This window comes from Sorex araneus, chromosome 1 (genome assembly GCF_027595985.1).
Source record: "Sorex araneus isolate mSorAra2 chromosome 1, mSorAra2.pri, whole genome shotgun sequence".
Taxonomy (NCBI): Eukaryota; Metazoa; Chordata; class Mammalia; order Eulipotyphla; family Soricidae; genus Sorex; species Sorex araneus.
In genome coordinates, this window is record NC_073302.1 from 392319626 (window position 1) to 392338901 (window position 19276).

At 42.8% G+C, this 19276-nt stretch overlaps 1 protein-coding gene across 1 annotated transcript; it reads left to right on the forward strand.

The window, feature by feature from the left end:
- The first annotated feature begins 617 nt into the window (after window positions 1–617).
- Window positions 618–17563, forward strand: SRI (sorcin). The gene is made up of 8 exons (XM_004602163.2): window positions 618–759; window positions 1964–2047; window positions 4838–4907; window positions 11359–11402; window positions 12125–12272; window positions 12465–12578; window positions 13640–13698; window positions 15749–17563. The coding sequence occupies exons 1-8, from the start codon at window positions 706–708 to the stop codon at window positions 15773–15775; spliced, it is 600 nt and encodes a 199-aa protein (XP_004602220.1). The 5' UTR covers window positions 618–705; the 3' UTR covers window positions 15776–17563.
- The last annotated feature ends 1713 nt before the right edge of the window (window positions 17564–19276 follow it).

Genomic DNA, 19276 nt, shown 5'->3' on the forward strand with positions numbered 1-19276 from the left:
ACGGGGCAAGGCTGCCCCGCCCACCGAAGGGCCGGCGTCCTCCGAAAGCCCTCTCCGAGCAACGCCCAGCATAACCTGGCCAAGACGAGAAAGGTTTCCCGGAGTACGGAAACCCACTTGTGTTGTTCAATGAAAGAGGCAACTCCCAGCCCTCCACCCTTAGCACACAGTCCCTGGAGTTTCATCCCCGCTTTCCAAGGGCACCGACCTAGCCTGAGCGTTTCACCCCAGCCACAGGTGCCCACAGGCATCCGCCCCTTAGGTTAAAGCCCCAGATCCGAGAAAGTTGCGCCCTACCCTCAAAAATAAAAATAATTTTTTTTGTTTGTTTGTTTTACATGAAAACAACAAACAAAAAGCAAGAGAAAACATCCCAGAAAGAAGGAGGGAAAAGGAATTGACCAGTATTGTGTCGGAATGTGCCATTCCCCTGCAGAGGGAGGAGACAGGAGGGTGTGTCGGGCAGCAGCAGACCCCCATCTCCGAACAGGGCCTGAAAGAAGCTCGCCCTCGGCAGGTCGCACCCAGAGAGGCCGAGAGCAGGGGCTGGGAGCTGCGGCCGGGGCGAGTCCGAGTCTCCGGACCGAGACGGATGTGGGTCGCGGCCCCCGCGCAGCGCTTGGTGCGCTCCGGGGCGGTCCCCGCGCGCGGGCCCGGGAGCCGCGGGGAGGCGGGGCGCAGGGCGGCGGCCGCTCAGTCTGCACCATGGCCTACCCCGGGCACCCAGGCGCCGGCGCCGGCGGCTACTACCCTGGCGGGGTAAGTGCTGCCCGCGTGGACTCGCGACCCGAAGCCACGCCTGGCCTCTCCGAGATGCCACCTTGGGCGACGCGCCGGGGCCACCCTCCCCTGCGCCCCTCCTGGCAGCCCCCCCCTTCCAGGCCCTGCCTTTGGGCCACTTTTCTTGGACTCCTTCCTGCTTTTTTTGTTCCTTCCCCCACCCACCCACCCACCCCCAGAACCGGCACCCTAGAAGGCAGCGGGGGAGGAGGGCTGGGAGCACAGTGTTAGGTCCGCGGAAGCGCGCCCGGGTGACACTTGAGAACGCGGCATGCAATGGTGCAAATTAGCTGTTGACTTCCTCCTGCGGGTTTCCCCCTGGCCAGAGCCATTTTCATCGAGAGTGGTGCAGGGATCAGCCTCTTGACCCGAAAAAAGCAGCGGGTGGAGGAGGAGCCCGAAAGAAGATCAGATAGAGGAAAAGAGGGAGCCCCACCTTGCCCGCCTGGCAGGCATCTGGGATGTGAGTCGTCCTGGGAAACTGCTGCCAAGTCTGGAATGTTGCCCCGCCCGGTGTCACCGCCCTGTGCTCGCTGACCCGCCCTGGTCCCTGGGCTGCACCTACTCCTATATTTCTGTTTAACACCAGCCCTCCTGGCTCCTAGAACACGTTACAAACCCCTCAACTGTTATCGATTAATGAATCGACACAAGAACAGTTCCGAACTTGCTTGCCCGGTTAGCCCTGACCTCAATGACCACGCTTTAACAAGTTCTCTTAAAATGCCTTCGCTAAGGCACATGTCACTGTCGGTACAACTTATGGATGTTAAGCGTGTGCTATACCGCATGGAGTAGCATGTGCTACTTCCCTGGTGCCTGTTTTTCAAAAAGAGGTGAAGTGTTGGGCCGGAGCGATAGCACAGCGGGTAGGGCGTTTGCCTTGTACGCGGCCGACCCGGGTTCGATCCCCGGCATCCCATATGGTCCCCCATGCACCGCCAGGAGTAATTCCTGAGTGAAAAGCCAGGAGTAACCCCTGTGCATCGCTGGGTGTGACCCAAAAAGCAAAAAAAAAAAAAAGAGGTGAAGTGGGTGATAGCATGGCTTTTCTCTGGGGCGGGTGGGCAGTGGGTAATAATGTGGGGACATGGAATGAGCCGACTTTGTCCACAGGTGCTGCATGGCAAAAGCAGAAAGCCGGATTCAGAGGAATGAGACATGTCTGTTTTCTGTTTCACAGTACGGAGGGGCTCCGGGAGGGCCTGCGTTTCCTGGCCAGACTCAGGACCCGCTCTATGGTTACTTTGCCGCTGTTGCTGGACAGGTGAGGTTTGCCCTCTGACAGTTGGCGGGGTTACACATTTATATTGGCTCCTGTCACAGGGGCACGGGAGAAAGAGCTTTGCTCTGGAAAAGAATCCCCCTGCTTCTAGGAGAGAACAACGGGAAAGAAAGCAATTTGCCAATAAGACAGCAAAGTGTTCTATGTACTTTTGTCCATTTGATTCAAACCAAAACTTGCAGTTGAGTTAGGGTGAGCGTTTTGAACAGCAGAGGGACTCTGAATATACTTTAAAGGTGAAACCGCCTTCTTCGGAGCTATGAATTGACTGGGAAACCAGGGTGGTTTCCAGAGAAAATAAAATTTTTCCAGAGAAAGTTTTGAACATTAAACCCCTTTTCTATCTCCTTAAAGATATGCACCAGTATGTCTTTAAGTAATATGTAGTATTATATATTCTGTAATATATAGCCAGATTTTAAAAGAGATATTTTATCTATTGAATTTTACTGTTAATCCTTAGAGAGATATATCTAAAGCTAAAAATCCACTTTGCTTCAAAAAATTAACTGCTCCTTACTCTAATTATCAGGAGGTTAAGCTGTGCACGGTTTAGTTTCACTTTGTTGCAAATCCTGTTACTGGGCAGCTCTTCTATGTCCCTATAAAGTATTGTGGGTGGTTGACCATTGGAGAGAATAAAGGTCAACTTCTCCCACCCACTGTAGTTGTATAACAGGTGTACTGCCATCTTCTAAGGATACTTCCCTGCTCACAAGGTCACTATGTATGATAAATCCAGATGTATCCAGGGAGAACATTTTCTCTCACTTCAGTTCAGCTTTGTTTTGAGAAAAGCCAGAAATAACAAAGTCCTTAAGTAAAATTGCCCTCCATTGGACTAAAAAATTCAAGATCCTTTTTTTTTTTTTTGCTTTTTGGGTCACACCCAGCGATGCACAGGGGTTGCTCCTGGCTCTGCACTCAAGAACTACCCCTGGCAGTGCTCAGGGGACTATATGGGATGCTGGGAATCGAACCCAGGTCGGCCGCATGCAAGGCAAACACCCTACCCACTGTGCTATCACTCCAGCCCCAATCCTTCTTTTAAATTAAAATAACACCTTAAAAAAGTTTGAGAACCTGAATGGAAAATTGAGTCTAAACCCGAAAGAGCTTCCGCTTAAGTATCTGCCCGGTCTGTTCATGATCTGTATCTTTGAAACCTATTGCCTCTTGCGTTCTTAGATTGCCACTGCCTTCAGGGTGTAAGTGACCCTGCCTCCTTAGCTTTCAGCAGCCCTCGCTGGCTGTAGCATATCCATTGTCTTTCACATTATTGATCCTGCTCCTCATCTTGAATTTATGATGCCCATGAGCTTGAAGATTTGAGTAATTTTATTTTGAAGTCATTAACAATAGCATGCATCTAGTTCCTACCTTGGTCAGCTAATGAATAGGTGCCAGGGATCTCTTAGTTTCAAACTATTAATTGTGGTCTGTGGAAATCATTCACATTTGATAAAAAAAAAAAGGTGAGCAGAACTCAAGAGATAGTACCAGGAATAAGAAGGCACATGCCTTGTGTGCAACTGACCGTGGATTGCATCTACATGGTCTCTCTGACCATTGTTGATTATATTCCTTGAGTATCACTGGGTTTGGCCCAGTGTCTGTTCGCCAAGAATCCCTGGGAAGGACTTCCAGACCTCCTGCACTCCGTGATCACTCCTCACACCGCACTCAAGAATCACTCCTGGCAGGCTCAGGGGACCATGTGGGATTTTGGGGATCGAACCCGGGTCAACCACATGGCAAGACCGGTACCAGTTCTGCTGTCCTATCTCTCCAGCACCAGGAATATGATTTTTAAGCAACTGCATAATTTTATTTTTAAATGTTCGACAGTTTTCTACTTCAGGCGGAAGAATAGTGTATGATAGCAAATGTTCTCCAGGCTGAAGAGGTAGTACAGCAGGAAGGGTTCTTGCCTTGCACATGGCCAACCTGGGTTCTATCCCTGGCACCCCATACACTTCTCTGAGCCCTGCCAGGAGCAAGCTCTGCTGAGCATTGCCCCAAAGCAAAACAACCACACACACACACACAAAAAAAAAAAACAGTTTTCTTCCTACATTTAAACATACCATGAGTGGTGGGAAAGAAACCATATTTACCTCAGTGTTTGATTAAAAGAGAATCCTTTATGCTTGAGAGTGTCTATGCTAAGTCCAAATTTAGGAGCTTAAAATGATGAAAAGATTTTTGAAATGCTATAATAGAGTTTTCAAGCTCGCCTGGCCTACCTGCCCTTTCGGAAAAGAACCTAGGAAATCTGCCTTGTTTCATGAGCACAAACAGCACCCCTCAATTGCCCTGAAGACTGCTACAACACCCTGTCCAGCCCCCCATCCAGCGCCCCTCAGGCAGCGATATCACCCACTTGGGAAACACGGTGGGGGAGCATAGGTGTCAGCAGCTTTTAGACATTCTTAATTATAGAGTTTACGAGGAAGGTCTGGGAGAATTGGATTCCCACTTTACTTGTAGATTAAGAGTTGTACTTTTTAATTTATGATCACAATTATTCACTTTAGAAGAAGTCTTTACACAAGTCTTAAATTTGTCTTTCATCATTGTTTTTTGAAAGTAGAGACGAAAAGGATGCCTACTTTTAAAAGGTATTCCTTTAAAAATATTTTTAAGTGTCTCATACAAAATAATATTTATTTTATTATTGTTAGTGCTGCAGTGACTTCTGGAAGTAAATTTAGATCTAAAAAGAGTCCAAGTCACTATCTTTAAACTTTTACCTATTTTTTTTTCCTCAAGGATGGACAAATTGATGCAGATGAGTTGCAGAGATGCCTGACCCAGTCGGGCATTGCAGGCGGATACAAACGTAAGTGGACAGTGTGGGTTTCTCCAAGAGAAACTTTTGAGTTATTTTCTGTCATTTTAAATTTTTATTTATTTTATTATCTGATATTTTAAGATTGGCTTTCTACACTGCATGTTTCAGGAGTACAGGCCTACACCACCTCAAACTTGATACTGTGTCATTGTGTCACATCATGATACCAGTTACCTTCTTCCAGTGAACTCTCCCCAATTGTCACTCCATCCCCACCACCACCCTCTGGTAACCTCAGTTCTGCAGCCAGAATGCAAGGATTTGGTTTGGGCTTATTATGTGCTTTCGCTTGGTATCCAATTTTCCACATCTGAGTGAATTCATCTTCTCCTATTTGTCATTTTGTTCTGACTTATTTTACTTGATATAATCTCTACCAGTTCCATTCATGTTGTTGCCAGTGGCAAATTTTCTTGTGGGTTGGCTTGAGCCAACCATAGCCTGTGGTGCTCAGAGATCACTCCTAGTGTGCTCAGGGACCGTATGTGGTGCTGGAGATTAAGCCAGGATTGGCCATGTGCAAGGCAAACTCCTTAGCTCTTGTACTACTTCTCTGGCCCAAGACTTCACTTTTTTTCTTTTTTTAATAGTTAATATTAATGTGTCTGTCACATCTTTATCCAGTCATTCATTGTTGGGCTTAGATTGTTTCCTAATCTTTTTTTAGATTGTTTCCATAATTTGTCGATAATAAATGGAAATTTGGGGCCAGAGAGATAGTACAGAAGATAAGTCACTTGCCTTACATGCAGCTGATCCTGGTTCAAGTCTCCAGAGCCACATATTATCACCTGATCAGCACCAGGAGTCACTCCCTTTGTTTTGTTTTGGGGGCCACACTCAGTGATGCTCAGGGCTTTCTCCTGGCTCTGTGCTCAGGGATCATTCCTTGTGAAGCTTAGGGTGTCATATGGGATTCCAGGGACCTGACCTTGGGTGCAAGGCAAGTGCTCTACCCACTATACCTGAGCACAGAGCCAGGAATAGTCCCTGAGCACTAGGTGTGGCCCCAGAACAAATAAAAGTGCTGTAATGAACATAGGAGTGCCTCTGTCTTTTCTAGTTAAATAGGTACCTTTATACTTTGAGGTGTATTAGGTGTCTAAACAGAAATGGAATTACTGAACTTTTAAAAATATTTTGAGAACACTCCATACTACTTTCCAGGCTGCACCAGTTTGCATTCCTGCCATCTGTGTACATCAGTTCCTTTTCCTCCAAAAGTATTCCTAGTTTGAGTATTTTGGTTGTTACTGGTGATTTCCGCTTTCAGAACACCAGCTTTTCTCATCCAGTAAAGAATTTCAAAAGCTGGGTCTTGGGAGCTAGTATGATATTTAGGGGTGCGTGGGCCCCAGTTCATTCCCCAGCACTGTATGCGCCCACCCAGCACTGATGGGGATTCCCTGATTCCCAACCCCTCCCACAACATAGAGCCCTAGCACTGAACCATCTGGACTGGTTGTCTTACTGTCACCAGGAGGTACCCCCACCCCCACCAAGTCCCCTGAGAACTACTTTTAAGGCCCCTTCAGAAAAAGATTTGTAAAGTTGGTAGGCTGTTTACTATTTTAAAAATGTTAAGTTGATCCCTAGCATTGCCAAGATTAGACCTGAGTACAGAGCTGGGAGTAGCCCCTGAGCGTGTCCCCCCATACCCATACCAGCCAACAGCTGTTAAGTTGGAAGTAGTTCTTAATGAATCAGTCCACACCGGCCACAAGTTTAGTAGGGTTCTGTTTGAGCTCTGTGTGTCTAGGCCGGTGAACCAAGGAGACCACTTGTGTGGCCTCCTTCCCTCGGGTGGACTTAGGGTGTCGAAATGAAATCCGCCAGGTCGGGTGTCCTCAGTGAGAGGAGCTAACCTGCACTGCTGTTTGCCAAAAGCTGCCTCCGTCCTGAGCCAGGTGTTACTTAGGGTTTTGAGTTGCTGGCCCTGTGTTCTGTTCCCATCTCCCGGTTCCCACCCCACCAGCCTGCAAGTGCCGTTTGGGCCCTGCGCTCAGCCTGGTCTCAGGATTCTGACTGAGGCACTGCTCACCGTGACACCCCCCACCCCCCAGCTTCTTGCCCATTTCCACACAGGAAACTTGGAGGAAAGTCCCTTCCTCATTTCTGAAATCAATACTATCTGCCACCTCAGTTCCTCATGCACTGTATTAGCTGCCTCTCTGTTGGCATTCGCACCTCTTCCTGCCTTGGATCTCTTCCTGGAGCTGGAGCTGAGGAACCTTTACAAGTACCGTGTGTTCTGACTGGGGGCTTTACACACATGCACACACACCATGCTTTTCCTACACACGTCCACCATGCTTTTCCTACACACACACACACACACACACACACAACACCACCACCACCACCACCACCACTACCACCACCACCCCCAACCATGGTGGCATCTTTTCCACCATGACAAATATCTAAGATAGAGAATCCTGTTGGGCTGGAGCAATAGCACAGCGGGTAGGGAGTTTGCCTTGCATGTGGCCAACCAGGGTTTGATTCCTCCGCTCCTCTCAGAGAGCCTGGCAAGCTATCAAGAGTATCTTGCCTCCACGGCAAGCCTGGCAAGCTACCCGTGGCGTATTAGATATGCCAAAAACAGTGACAACAAGTGGCACAATGGAGACGTTACTGGTGCCCATTCAAGCAAATCAATGAGCAACGGGGTGACAGTGACAGAATCGTGTTAGCTCAGATACCTTGTCCACCAACTTCTTTGCCAGTTGTTAGTCGAGACAGAACAATAAATCAAACTCCCATTTCTCAGGCCACACTCAAACTAGAATTCCCACCTGAGCATTTCTAGTGACAGTTTTTGAGAGGGAGGGGAGGATGGAGAGGAAAAGGGTTTGGCCACAGCTGCTGGTACTTGGACTATTCCTGTTATGACACCTGGTATTAAACAAGGAACAAAGACTAGTGCATGCAAGGCAAGAGACAAGAGCCTTAACCTTGCACTGTCATTCTGGCCCTGCTAGTGGCTTTTTTCTTTTTTCTTTTTTTTGGACAGGCATAGCATGTACACTAGATTCTTTAAAAACAAAACAAACTATTTTACATTTTTATTTTTATGGTCCTTAGTTTTATGACTTTAGATATCTTACTAATATTTCCTTGTTTTGGATGGAATAAGGGAGGAAACTTTTTGTATTTCTTTTGTTTACTCCTAAACAAAGCAGCATTTTTTAGATTGGTTTTTTTTTTCCCCCAATACTGTTGTAGGCACTATAGTTAAATTGTTCATTATTAAAATTCCAGCAACTGGAGCTATGAGCAGAGGTCTGAGAAGGTTTATACGTGTGAGTGAAGTCACAACAGAGACTATTCTGCATATACCCTTCAGTGGAATGACAGGTTTTTAAATTGGGCATAAAACTGGCTGATATATTCTCAAAGAGCAGACTTTGTAGAACTTGCACTTGAGGAAGCCACATGTAGGCCTGGCCTAAGGCCTCTGAGTTATAGAGAAGCCATTCCTGAGTCATCAGGAGCATGTGATGGAATTCATAAGCTTGCTCTCATCTGGTTGTGGTGGCGGTAAGAGACACTCCACCCCTCGCTGATGAGGTGTCACGGGGAATTTTGGAGTCCAGAAATTAACATAATCATCGGTTTCTTAAATAAACAACCAAATACCATTTGGTGGCTGGGGGTCCAGTGCCCTTTTTGTTGTTACTGTTGTTTTATAGTCATATTTATTTTTGTGCTATAAATTTTATTTTAGGCTATGATTTATAGTACTGGCGGTGATAGGTTTTCATGCAGACAGTGTTCTCACACTACACCCTCACCATTATCTTCTCTACCATTGTCTCGGGCTTTTGCCCACTCAGCCCCTGCCCCGCTCACTGTGGTAAGTTCAGTTCTGTAGTCTTTGGGCATTTGTTATTTCCTGACTGTATATCTTTATATTCCACAGTTGAGAGAGACAGTTCTGTATCTGTCCCTCTTCCTCTCACCAACTTCACTCTGCATGATACCAACCAGATTATGGGCACCTGCTTAACAGTTCTTATAGGAAGCAGTCATTCCTTGAGGTGGGCAGTGAGGGTAACTATTCTAGTATGAAACAGTAATTCAGCTTTTCTTTTGTCCTTCAGTGTAATTGTCCTTCTGGGATAAGGTTGAGAGAAGCTACTAGAGGTCTTTTCCTGTCAGACCTACTTCTCATGGATTTCTCCTAGGAGAGGACATGTTTGAGGCTTCCTAAGGAAATGAACAGAGAAGGGATCTAGAGAATAATGGAAAAATTATAACATCATCTTTGAATTTTTTTTAAGTAGACAGCTTTAATAAAAGCTATTGATTGGAGAAAAATATAGTTAAAATTGAGCAAGGGTCTCTTTCTCTCTTTCTTTCTCCCTCCGCCCCCTACCTGGTGAGTATTGGCTCTCTGTTCAGGGATCACTCCTGGTAGTGCTTGGGTACCATATGCAGTGCCAGGGGTCAAACCGTAGTCAACCATGTGCAAGGCAAGCACTTCACCCCCTGTGCTATTCTTCCTGGTCCTCGTTTCTTTTTATCACTGAATTATATTCCACAGTCTGCATTTGCTTATTCATTCACCTACCCAGGAACAGAAAGTAAATAAGATTGAGCAAGGGTTTTCTTCACAGAAATGTATTCAGAGAGATTGGAATGATGAATTTTCTCTTTAGTCACTTTGGTTTACTGCTTTTTTCATTACCTTCCCCTGAAATCCCTCTCAGAAAAGACCAGATTTCTGTTCTCCTGACACAAGTTCTAACAGTCACTCTTCTCTAAAGATCTTGAGTTTCTCTCTAGTGTCCATAAAACAAAAAGTCAAATAGCTTAGCAGGCAATCAAGATCCTCTGAAGTGGAGCCTCCTAAGACAGTACTTTCATTTCTTTTGCTTGCCTTTAATTGGACTTCTCTGCTTCTCTGAGTTTTGGGGTGGGGTGGGGTGGGATGGGGTGGGAGAGCAGACCCATCCGTGCTCAGGGGCCAGCCCAGGCTCTGCTCACGAGTTACCTCCTGGCAGTGCTTTCGGGTGGGAGGCAGAGATTTCTGATGATGTGTATATGCTGAACACAGGAATCTTCCAAGTAGGAAATCTAAGGTGTATACTCTCTGGAGTTGTTACAATAATGAGTTAGCTTAGTATTATCTAAAATTTAGTTTGGATGGAAAAAACAAATGAACTAGAGAGATGTTTCATTCTGTATACATCTCAACAAACCATGTGGAATTTATTTTAGTTTTGTCATTCTGCTTACCCCTACAACTTTTGGTACCTATGTAATATTTCTTCAAAGGAATTCCTGTCAACACCATGTAAGATGCAAGGACTTACTTGTTTCTGATTTTCTATTGCTTGGGTAGAAGGCTAATAGATCATTAACCAATGGATGTAGTCTTGTTTCTGAGTGAGTTAGAGAAATGCCCACTGACCGCTTTCAAATTACAGGAGAATTAGAAGGCTTCTGAACAGTGGCCAGCACTGAATTGGTCAAGGGGCCTTGCTCCAGGATGCTCTTATTTAATACCAGTTCTCACCATCATATTTATCATCCCGATTATCTTATTTCATATATTAAGCTTATTACATTAGAGACCCCAGACTTCCTGAAATGGGTTATTGCTCTGTATCTGCCATCACAGTGAAAAGAAAAATGATTACACACCAAGTGAACAGAAACAACTCTATCCAGTTGTGAGCAGGAACAGAGTTCCTCTACCTTCTCACTCCTGTGGTGGATAATAAGTAACACATAGTTTATTACGGTGAATTAATATCACTGTGTTACATTCTAGGGCCTGAGTGTAGAGCACTATGTCTGATCCTTAGCAAAACCGAATGTGGGAATATAATTTCCATAATAATAGGGAAGATAACAACTTTTTCTAAAAGACTATATTACAAAAATGCTAATCTTGACCAGAAATAAAGATTAGTAAACTCCCATCGCTGGACTTCAGTTATGGTCAGTGTGTTACCATCCTTGTTTCACTTCTAGGTCTGCTGAGTCCATTTTCTTTTGGATCAAATTCTAGATATCATCCATTTCATCTAAAAATAATTTCCACACATACTTGCCTAAGCAGAAACGTTTTTTTGTCAAAGTCAAAATTACAGTCATGCCTAAGAATATTAACAGTGCTCTGTAACTAACAATCTTATGTAAATTACTAGTACTATTCAGTACCGAAAAAATATTTCTTTTTAAGTTGGAAAACTTTTAAAATCAAATTTGGATTCTAGGAGGTATTTTCTCAGGAACAAAAAAATATATATATTACATATATACTTAAAAGCATGTTAAATTTATTTCCACATAAATTGAGTAGCGATAGATATTAAAATATATAAATGGTCTCATGTATAAACATATTCTATACTTATTTGTATCCACTATAACATGACTTTTGAAACTTCAAATTGTATTAATATGTTGTACTTTTTCCTAACAGCTTTTAATTTGGAGACTTGTCGGCTGATGGTTTCAATGCTGGATGTATCCTTTACCATATTTATTGCCGAGCGTACTTTTCCGTGACCAAAAATTAGTCCCTAAAGGTTGTCATTGAGCAGTACTTAGTACACACAAAGTAAGGAGTAGCTGTAAAATTTTTTCAAAAATAATCATCTTTTAAAATGCAACTTGGGACAGAAAAGGAAGAAGTCTTGACAAATAAAATGCAAAAAGGCATCAGGGAGAACAAATGGAGAAGTTGAGCGGTCATAGAGGGTGCTTTTTGCTTGAATATTGGTTGCTATGTGTGATTTACCTGACCTGGAAGCAGTGAAATTTTTCACATTATCGTGGCTGAACTCAGGTTAGCAAGTGCTTCCACTGGGATACCTTACATCCCACCTTGTTTTTCAGGAAAATTTTATCTGGAAGGCAATAACCGTAGGGAGTGTTGGACCCAAAAAGGATCCCACAGCCTCGAACCCCTGAAAGTACAGTGCAGTTCCTGTAACTGTACGCTATAGTAGTTCCCTGTCACCACATCCTAGAGATTGACTCTTTTCCAGAGTACGTCAAGCTTTTCCTGCATTAGGGCATCAGGATTATATCATTCATTTATCACTTTACTGTTTCCTGCCAAGAGGAACATAAAATGTTTTGACCTTTTTTATCAGAAATATTAAATTCCTTTATCCTTGATCTTTGACTTCCTCGTTAGCAAATGTTTCAAAGGAAAGCAGCTCTAATCCTTGATTACACTTCAGAGAGATATGTCGGGTACCATGGGTTTCAGTGAATTTAAGGAGCTCTGGGCTGTTCTGAATGGCTGGCGACAGCACTTCATCAGTTTTGACAGCGATAGGAGTGGAACGGTGGATCCTCAGGAATTGCAGAAGGCACTGACCACAATGGGTAGGATCATTAGAACTGTCTGTTTGCTATGTTACTATTTTTAGTTTCTAAAAATATATGCGATATAATGATTTCTTCTATAAAGTAGGTTTATAATTAAAGTGAGCGCTCAGTTTTAAAAACGGTTCTTGATTATTTTTAGTAGTCTTTTTTGCAATTCTTTAACTTCTTGCTGGGTGATTTTTCTTTCAGGATTTAGGTTGAGTCCCCAGGCTGTGAATTCAATTGCAAAGCGATACAGCACCAATGGAAAGATCACCTTTGATGACTACATTGCCTGCTGTGTCAAACTTCGAGCTCTAACAGGTGTGGTCTTTGCGATCTTGTCACCGCAGGTCTAGAAAATATGACTTCTCTCAGTGCTCTGGAGTTTTAATCTACCCATTCTTTATTTTAACTTCAGTATCCTGTTAACATTACTATTAAGCATTTCTAACAAAATAGTACTTCTAACAGAATAAGTCTGCTTTTAGCAAAAATTATGTTATTAGGATATTCCTAAATAGGATGAGCTCTCTGAAAAGGGTTGAGTGCATGCTTTGCATGCAGGAAGTCCAGGTTCAATCCCTTGGATGATATGGGGATGTCTCCCTCCTGGATATGCTCCCTCCCCCCTAAAAAATCCTAACTATAACTGAATGTTCCAAATTATAATAAACTTATTAGTGGGGTCTTTTTCCATCAGAATGAGCAATAGTCTGACTTTCTCCTAGTATGTGAAGTAGTTTAAAAGAGTAAAATTACTGAGTTCTGTAGCTCTTCTTTTCTAAATTCCTCTTATTGGAAAATAGTTAAAAATTGTGTTCCTCTGGTTCTGACTTTTCTTAAACAAAGCTGCTTTAATAACATGACATTTTTCATGTCTTTCTGTTTATATGTTCTTAATTCCTCGCAGTTTTTTTTTTATTCTTTTACATGTCTGGTTTGATAATATCTTTGCATCCTAACAAATATCTGAGGACAAATTTCAGATGTTTAGGGAATTTGATCATGGTCCATTTCTTTTTTCATACTGGGAATTCCATCCATTTCCTTCCTGGTTAAATAGTACTTATGTTTTTAAGAAGTTTGAAACTCTGGGTTTTGATCACAATTATGTATTGGTTTTGGAAGATGTGTGGCTTTTCCTATCTTTGTTGTTTTCTTCCAGTTCCACATAACTAGAGAATTGGCCAATTTGCATATCATTACTTGCTTATTGCCTGTTAATACTATTCATGTAATTGACTTATTTTCTTTTATCTTCTTTATGTTGGTTGTGTGATTTAAATTTTAGCACATTTTGAATTCAGTACCAAGATAATTAATTGAGTTGTTCAGGTGAGTTGTTTTAAAAGACCCATAAATTGTGCTGTGTTGTTTTACAGACAGCTTTCGAAGACGAGATACTACTCAGCAAGGTGTCGTGAATTTCCCATACGATGACGTAAGTCTCAGTTAATGAAAAACTAATCAAGCAAAATACACACCGAAAGGGCATCTCTGTTGAAGTGAGTTCATTAGAGACCATCTCAGGGATGACAGTGTAATTGAAATTTAAATGGTCAAAAGGATCCAGACTATCCATTTCATGTTTATCAAAACCATTCAGAGTATTCATTTCTGTATTACTGTTTTTTATCCAGGCACTGTTTGATATGCATTACAAGACCTGGGTCAAACCTAGCACATTCCATATACTAGCTGAGTCATTTTGGCAAATGTCTTCATTGCTGAGACTGAGGAAAGAGGATGCAGTAATAAAGCCTTCCTCTCTGGCTATTGAGAGATTTCAGACCGTTTCACAACATCATGCTTGTTTTTGTCTTCTGTCAATAAGTCATTTGAGAGCAGCTCTGAAGCTCATGGCTGTACCGGGCATACATTTTTTTATTGAGAACCTGGAGATCCACTTAAGTCAGAATTCAAAAGCATGTCTCTTCTAAAGAGGTAAAAGGCCACTTAGGAGCTACTTAAAAATCTTGACCCTAAGATTGCTTTTCTGTGAAGAGATGATGGCCAGCTTGCAGGAATGCTTCCAGGATCAGCAGTGCTGAGTGCCTCTCTGGTGTTGGAAGAGGAAGGAAAGTGATTGGAAAAGCAGTCTCTACTGTTTTGTGTGTGGTGAAGCACATATTGCAGCTAATACTGAGGCTGGAATGATAGTACAGTGGAGGGTGCTTGCCTCGCACATGGCGGGCCCGGTTCAATCCCAAGTAATCCATATGGTCCCCTCGGTCCCACCAGGAGTGATCTGTGAGTGCAGAGCCAGGAGTAAACCCTGAACACTGCCAGGTGTGAGCCACAGAACAAAAGTACAGCAATACGGCTGCTTTGAATCATGGGTTCCTAAATTACAGGGGAAGGCTCAGCTATTCTGCTTTCTGTGTACACATATATTGGCTCGCCAGGATTAGTTTTAAGAAAAATAATATTTTACAAAGTTAAACTGTTTAAAAGGTGCACTTTGGGTCAAAGAGATAACATGGGGGTTAGGCACTTTGTTTCTGTGTGCTCACCCTAGCTGGATCCCCAACACCTTACAATCCCAACTGTCAAGCACAGACCATCCAGAAAAAAAAATGATTAAAAAAATAAAAGTGCAGTTTTGAAAATTTCTAATAATATTAGTGCCCACTTAAGCAAATCGATGAACAACGGGACGTCAGTGCTACAGTGCTATTTAAAAACTTAACTTCTATTTGTATGTGGGCAGAGATTTTTGACCATGGCTATTTCTAAAGTTTTAAGTATTTGGAATTTTTATATGATATTATGTATGTGTTATATATGTATGTGTATATGTATGTATATGAGTGTGTATGTACACATATATTTATATTTGTTTTGTTTTATTGGATGATACCCAGTTGAACTTAGACCTTATTCTTGGCTCTGTACTTAGGGATCACTCCTGGTGGACTCAGGGAACCATTTGGGGTGTTGGCGGGTGGAAGCTAGGTTAGCTAGTGACACTGTACTGTCACTCCAGCCCCTAAATCTGTATGTTTATGTCTTTTCTTTATTGACAAATGTTAGATTACAAGACTGTTTTCAGGGTACTTTCTAGTGCTTCTTCAAAATGTATGTTACAACAGTATTAAACCCTAAAAGGAATTTAAGGGATCCTTTGGCTAAAGAATTCCATATCCTAAAATAATCTCATAAGGTAATATTACATCAATAAAGACAAGACATAATATACAGATCTCAGGGCGAGGGTAATAGAAAAAGCGGGTAGGGTGTTTGCCTTACACACAGCTGACCCAGGTTTGATATGAAAAACCTTTTTTATTCACTTAGCAGTTACTAGACTGCTTCCCTTAAAACACGAACCTTTCCACATGTCACATGTCGTTTACTTTTTAATCTTAAAAAGGAAGTTTTTGGATCCATAATTCATCTTATTTACCAAAATGGGATCTCCCCCCGCCCCCATAACAGGATGTGTGAGTCTCTGATGTTCACAGGTTAATGCTGGCTTTTCTCTCTTCCAGTTCATTCAGTGTGTCATGAGCGTTTAAGCAGAGAAGCTGCATGATCTCAATCAACATTTGAACTCAAGTTATCTTCTGCTTTGCGCTCTGCCTTCCACAATGCATAGAAACTTCAGTCACCAAGCTTCAGTAACAGCTGTTGTAAAGGCCTATTAACTTTATGTACTACTGAAGTTTGGATTTCAGTTTTGTTAATAAATTCTTTGGGATTTTAATAATATCAGAACCATCACCACCATTCAGAACTTCCTTGTGTCTCGCTAAGCGCCTTGTATGTAAATTAAAGTATGCATGGTTCAGGCATATTCTGTATTGCTCACTGTGGGGGAGATACTAAAATCTTGTCACCAACAGACTACAACAGTTGTCTCTCCTCTCCTAGAAGAACATTTACCTGTCATTGAAGGGTTGATGTGTATTATCAGCAAATAAATGGCTTAGACCCACTTGAATGCAAAAGAAAAAAGAAAAACTTGTCCATGTTAATTCCTGTCAGGATACAGTGGAGTGGCTTTATAACTTACAGATAATTTGTTGGCAGTATGAATGACAGAGAACCTAATTATTTTCTGCCCTTTGAGAACCTGTTGACTAGTTTGAGTGGTAAATACTGCCTCCAAGTTCCTTTTGTCATCACTTGCCACTTTCAAAAAACCTTTGTGCCTAAGTTTTGTTATGTAAAAGAGAAAGTTGATAGGAAAAGACCCAGAGAATAGGACATTACTGACTATGGCTATGTTCGGCTAATGGGATTCTCGGTGACTTTAATTTTCTCTAGACATTTCCGTATTCTCCAAGTGTTCTATCATATGTATACTTTCATTTTAAATCAGGAATCAAATTTGTAAAATACTGAAGTTTCTGGGTTGATATGCTGGTGTGTTCACACCTAAAATTCAGATGCTGCAGGGCCAGGGAGAGAGTGCTCAGCGGGGTGAAGTGTGAGCACTGCATGTATGAGTTAGGCCCCAATCTGACAAACAGAATCAGGAGGAACTGTGGTGGCCCCCAGCACCCAGCCAGCAAGCCTCCCACCTAACTAGACTAATTATTTCAGAGAGGGGTCCCCAAGCACTGTTGGGTGTGCCCTCCCCTGCTTCCCCCGCATCCAGCTAGATTATGTATAGTAAGGCAGGGTCCCCAGGTCTGTTGTGCTTCCCTACCCCACAAAAAACAAAAAGAAAAGAAAAAACATGGACTGGAAAGAAAATGTTGACATTCCTGTCACTGGGAGTCAAACCCGTTTGCTTTATTCCTACTACTTTTCCAAATAATGCCTAAGTATCATAGACTAAAAGTTAAAAATGAATTTTTTTTTTAAACATGCCTTTTAGGATCAGACTTAATGCTGGCCATGTGCTTTATTACATAGGTGGCTTGACCACTGTAGATGTTCTCAGCCTGATAGCTTGTTTCCCTATCTTGAAAAAGGTGATAATCCACATGGGATAGTTGTGGATAGGAATGATTCTTGGCATAACAGGCACCAGTGTTTCTCTTCTCTATATTAAAACTGGCTTTTGTGTATCACTAAGGGTCACCAAGCACCACTTGGTGTGGCCCTAATGGTTCCTGACCCTGCAGGATCTGAGCAGCGTTGCATCATTGGGACTCGCATCAAAGCATCTGGCCACTGGGTTGAGAACTGCTCACTGACCCCAAGAGCCCTCAGCACTGTTTGGGAGCACCCACCAAACAGATTGATAACTTGCCTGGTCTGCAACATAACACATCAAATAACATCAGTCTATTTGCTCCTTACCAGAAGGCCTTATTGTAGGTTACCTTTTCGATAATTATAAAAATAAAATTTTCTAAATATTTGTGGACTCGTTTATTCAAATGCAGCTAACCTATACTTATACAGTGTTTTTGCAATTCTAATTTCTGTTTTCTTAGCAGGTAGTCACATAGAACTACCTATCAAAACTTGAGCAGGCTGCCTTATGTGAACTGAGTTGACTCCAGGCACCAGCTGCTCAGGGACTTCCGCATGAGGCCAGAGCTCATCTTCAGAGGCCCAACAATGTGGTGGGCTTTGGACTCGAGCCTCTGAGGAGAGTCTGGCTTCAAGGAAAGGGCCATTGCCTGGATGGCTGTCATAGTACAGCAGACAGCCCGTGCTGACCCAAGGCTGATTTGTTTCCCTTTTTGAATTGATTCATTATTGGTTGACACTGTTCTGGAGTTTCAGGGCTCAGTCTCAAACCTCAGTATAGGGGACTCCCCAAGGTCCAGTGTCATCCTGCTGCCAGAAGCCCCTTCTGCTCATTCCTTCTCTTGCCCCACTGCACGTACCCGCTGATAACTAGTCATTTGTTGATGGACATTTAGGTCCATTCCATATTTTGGTTACTGTGAATAATTCTGATAACATGAGGCACAAATATCCTTTCAAATTATTGTTTTCCTATTTGGATAAATACCTAGCAGTTCCATTGCTGGATTAGGACTGGAGCGATAACACAGCGGGTGGGGCGTTTGCCTTGCACCCAGCTGACCTGGGTTTGATTTCTCCATCCCTCTCAGAGAGCCGGGCAAGCTATCGACAGTATCCCACCTGCATGGCAGAGCCTGGCAAGCTACCCGTGGCGTATTCATATGCCAAAAACAGTAACAACAGGTTTCACAATGAAGTTACTGGTGCTTGCTCGAGCAAATCGATGAACAATGGGACGACAGTGCTACAGTGCTATGGAATTTCCATCCATATAGTTTCCCATTGAGGCACCAATTTTTATCCCCCACCAATGTGTACTATGGCTTCTTGTCTCTCTTGCATCCTAACCTAAACTTTATATATATATATATTATATATATATATCTTGCATCCTAACCTAAACTTTATATATATACACATATATATGTATATATATGTATATATATAAGACTTTATGTATTTTTATATCACTGTATCACTGTCATCCCATTGCTCATCGATTTGCTCGAGCGGGCACCAGTAACATCTCCATTGTGAGACTTGTTATTACTATTTTTGGCATATCAAATACACCACGGGTAGCTTGCCAGACTCTGCCATGCGGGCAGGATACTCTCAGTAGCTTGCCAGGCTCTCTGAGAGGGATGGAGGAATCGAACCTGGGTTGGTCCCATGCAAGGCAAATGCTCTACCCGCTATGCTATCACTGCAGCCCATATTTGTATGTATATATACACATATATAATTTCCAATGTTTTACATTTTTAGCAGTGAGAAGACAGCTTCCTGTAGTTTTGATTTTTATTTCTATGAGCCTAATGTGAACCATGCTGCTGTTTCAACAAGTCCCAGAGTGTGTTGCATCAATCCTGATTCTAAATTTGTTTGAAGTACTAAAATATTAACAAAACCACCTCTCTGGAAATAATTTTAATTATGAGGTTTTATAGAAAGTTGGTTTTTTTTCTCTATTTTTTTTAACCATGTCTGCTGATGCTCAGAGCTTATTCCCGGCTCTGCACTCAGAACTTATTACTGGGGGTGCTCAGGGGGCCATATGAGATGTCAGGGATCTAGCCCAGATCATA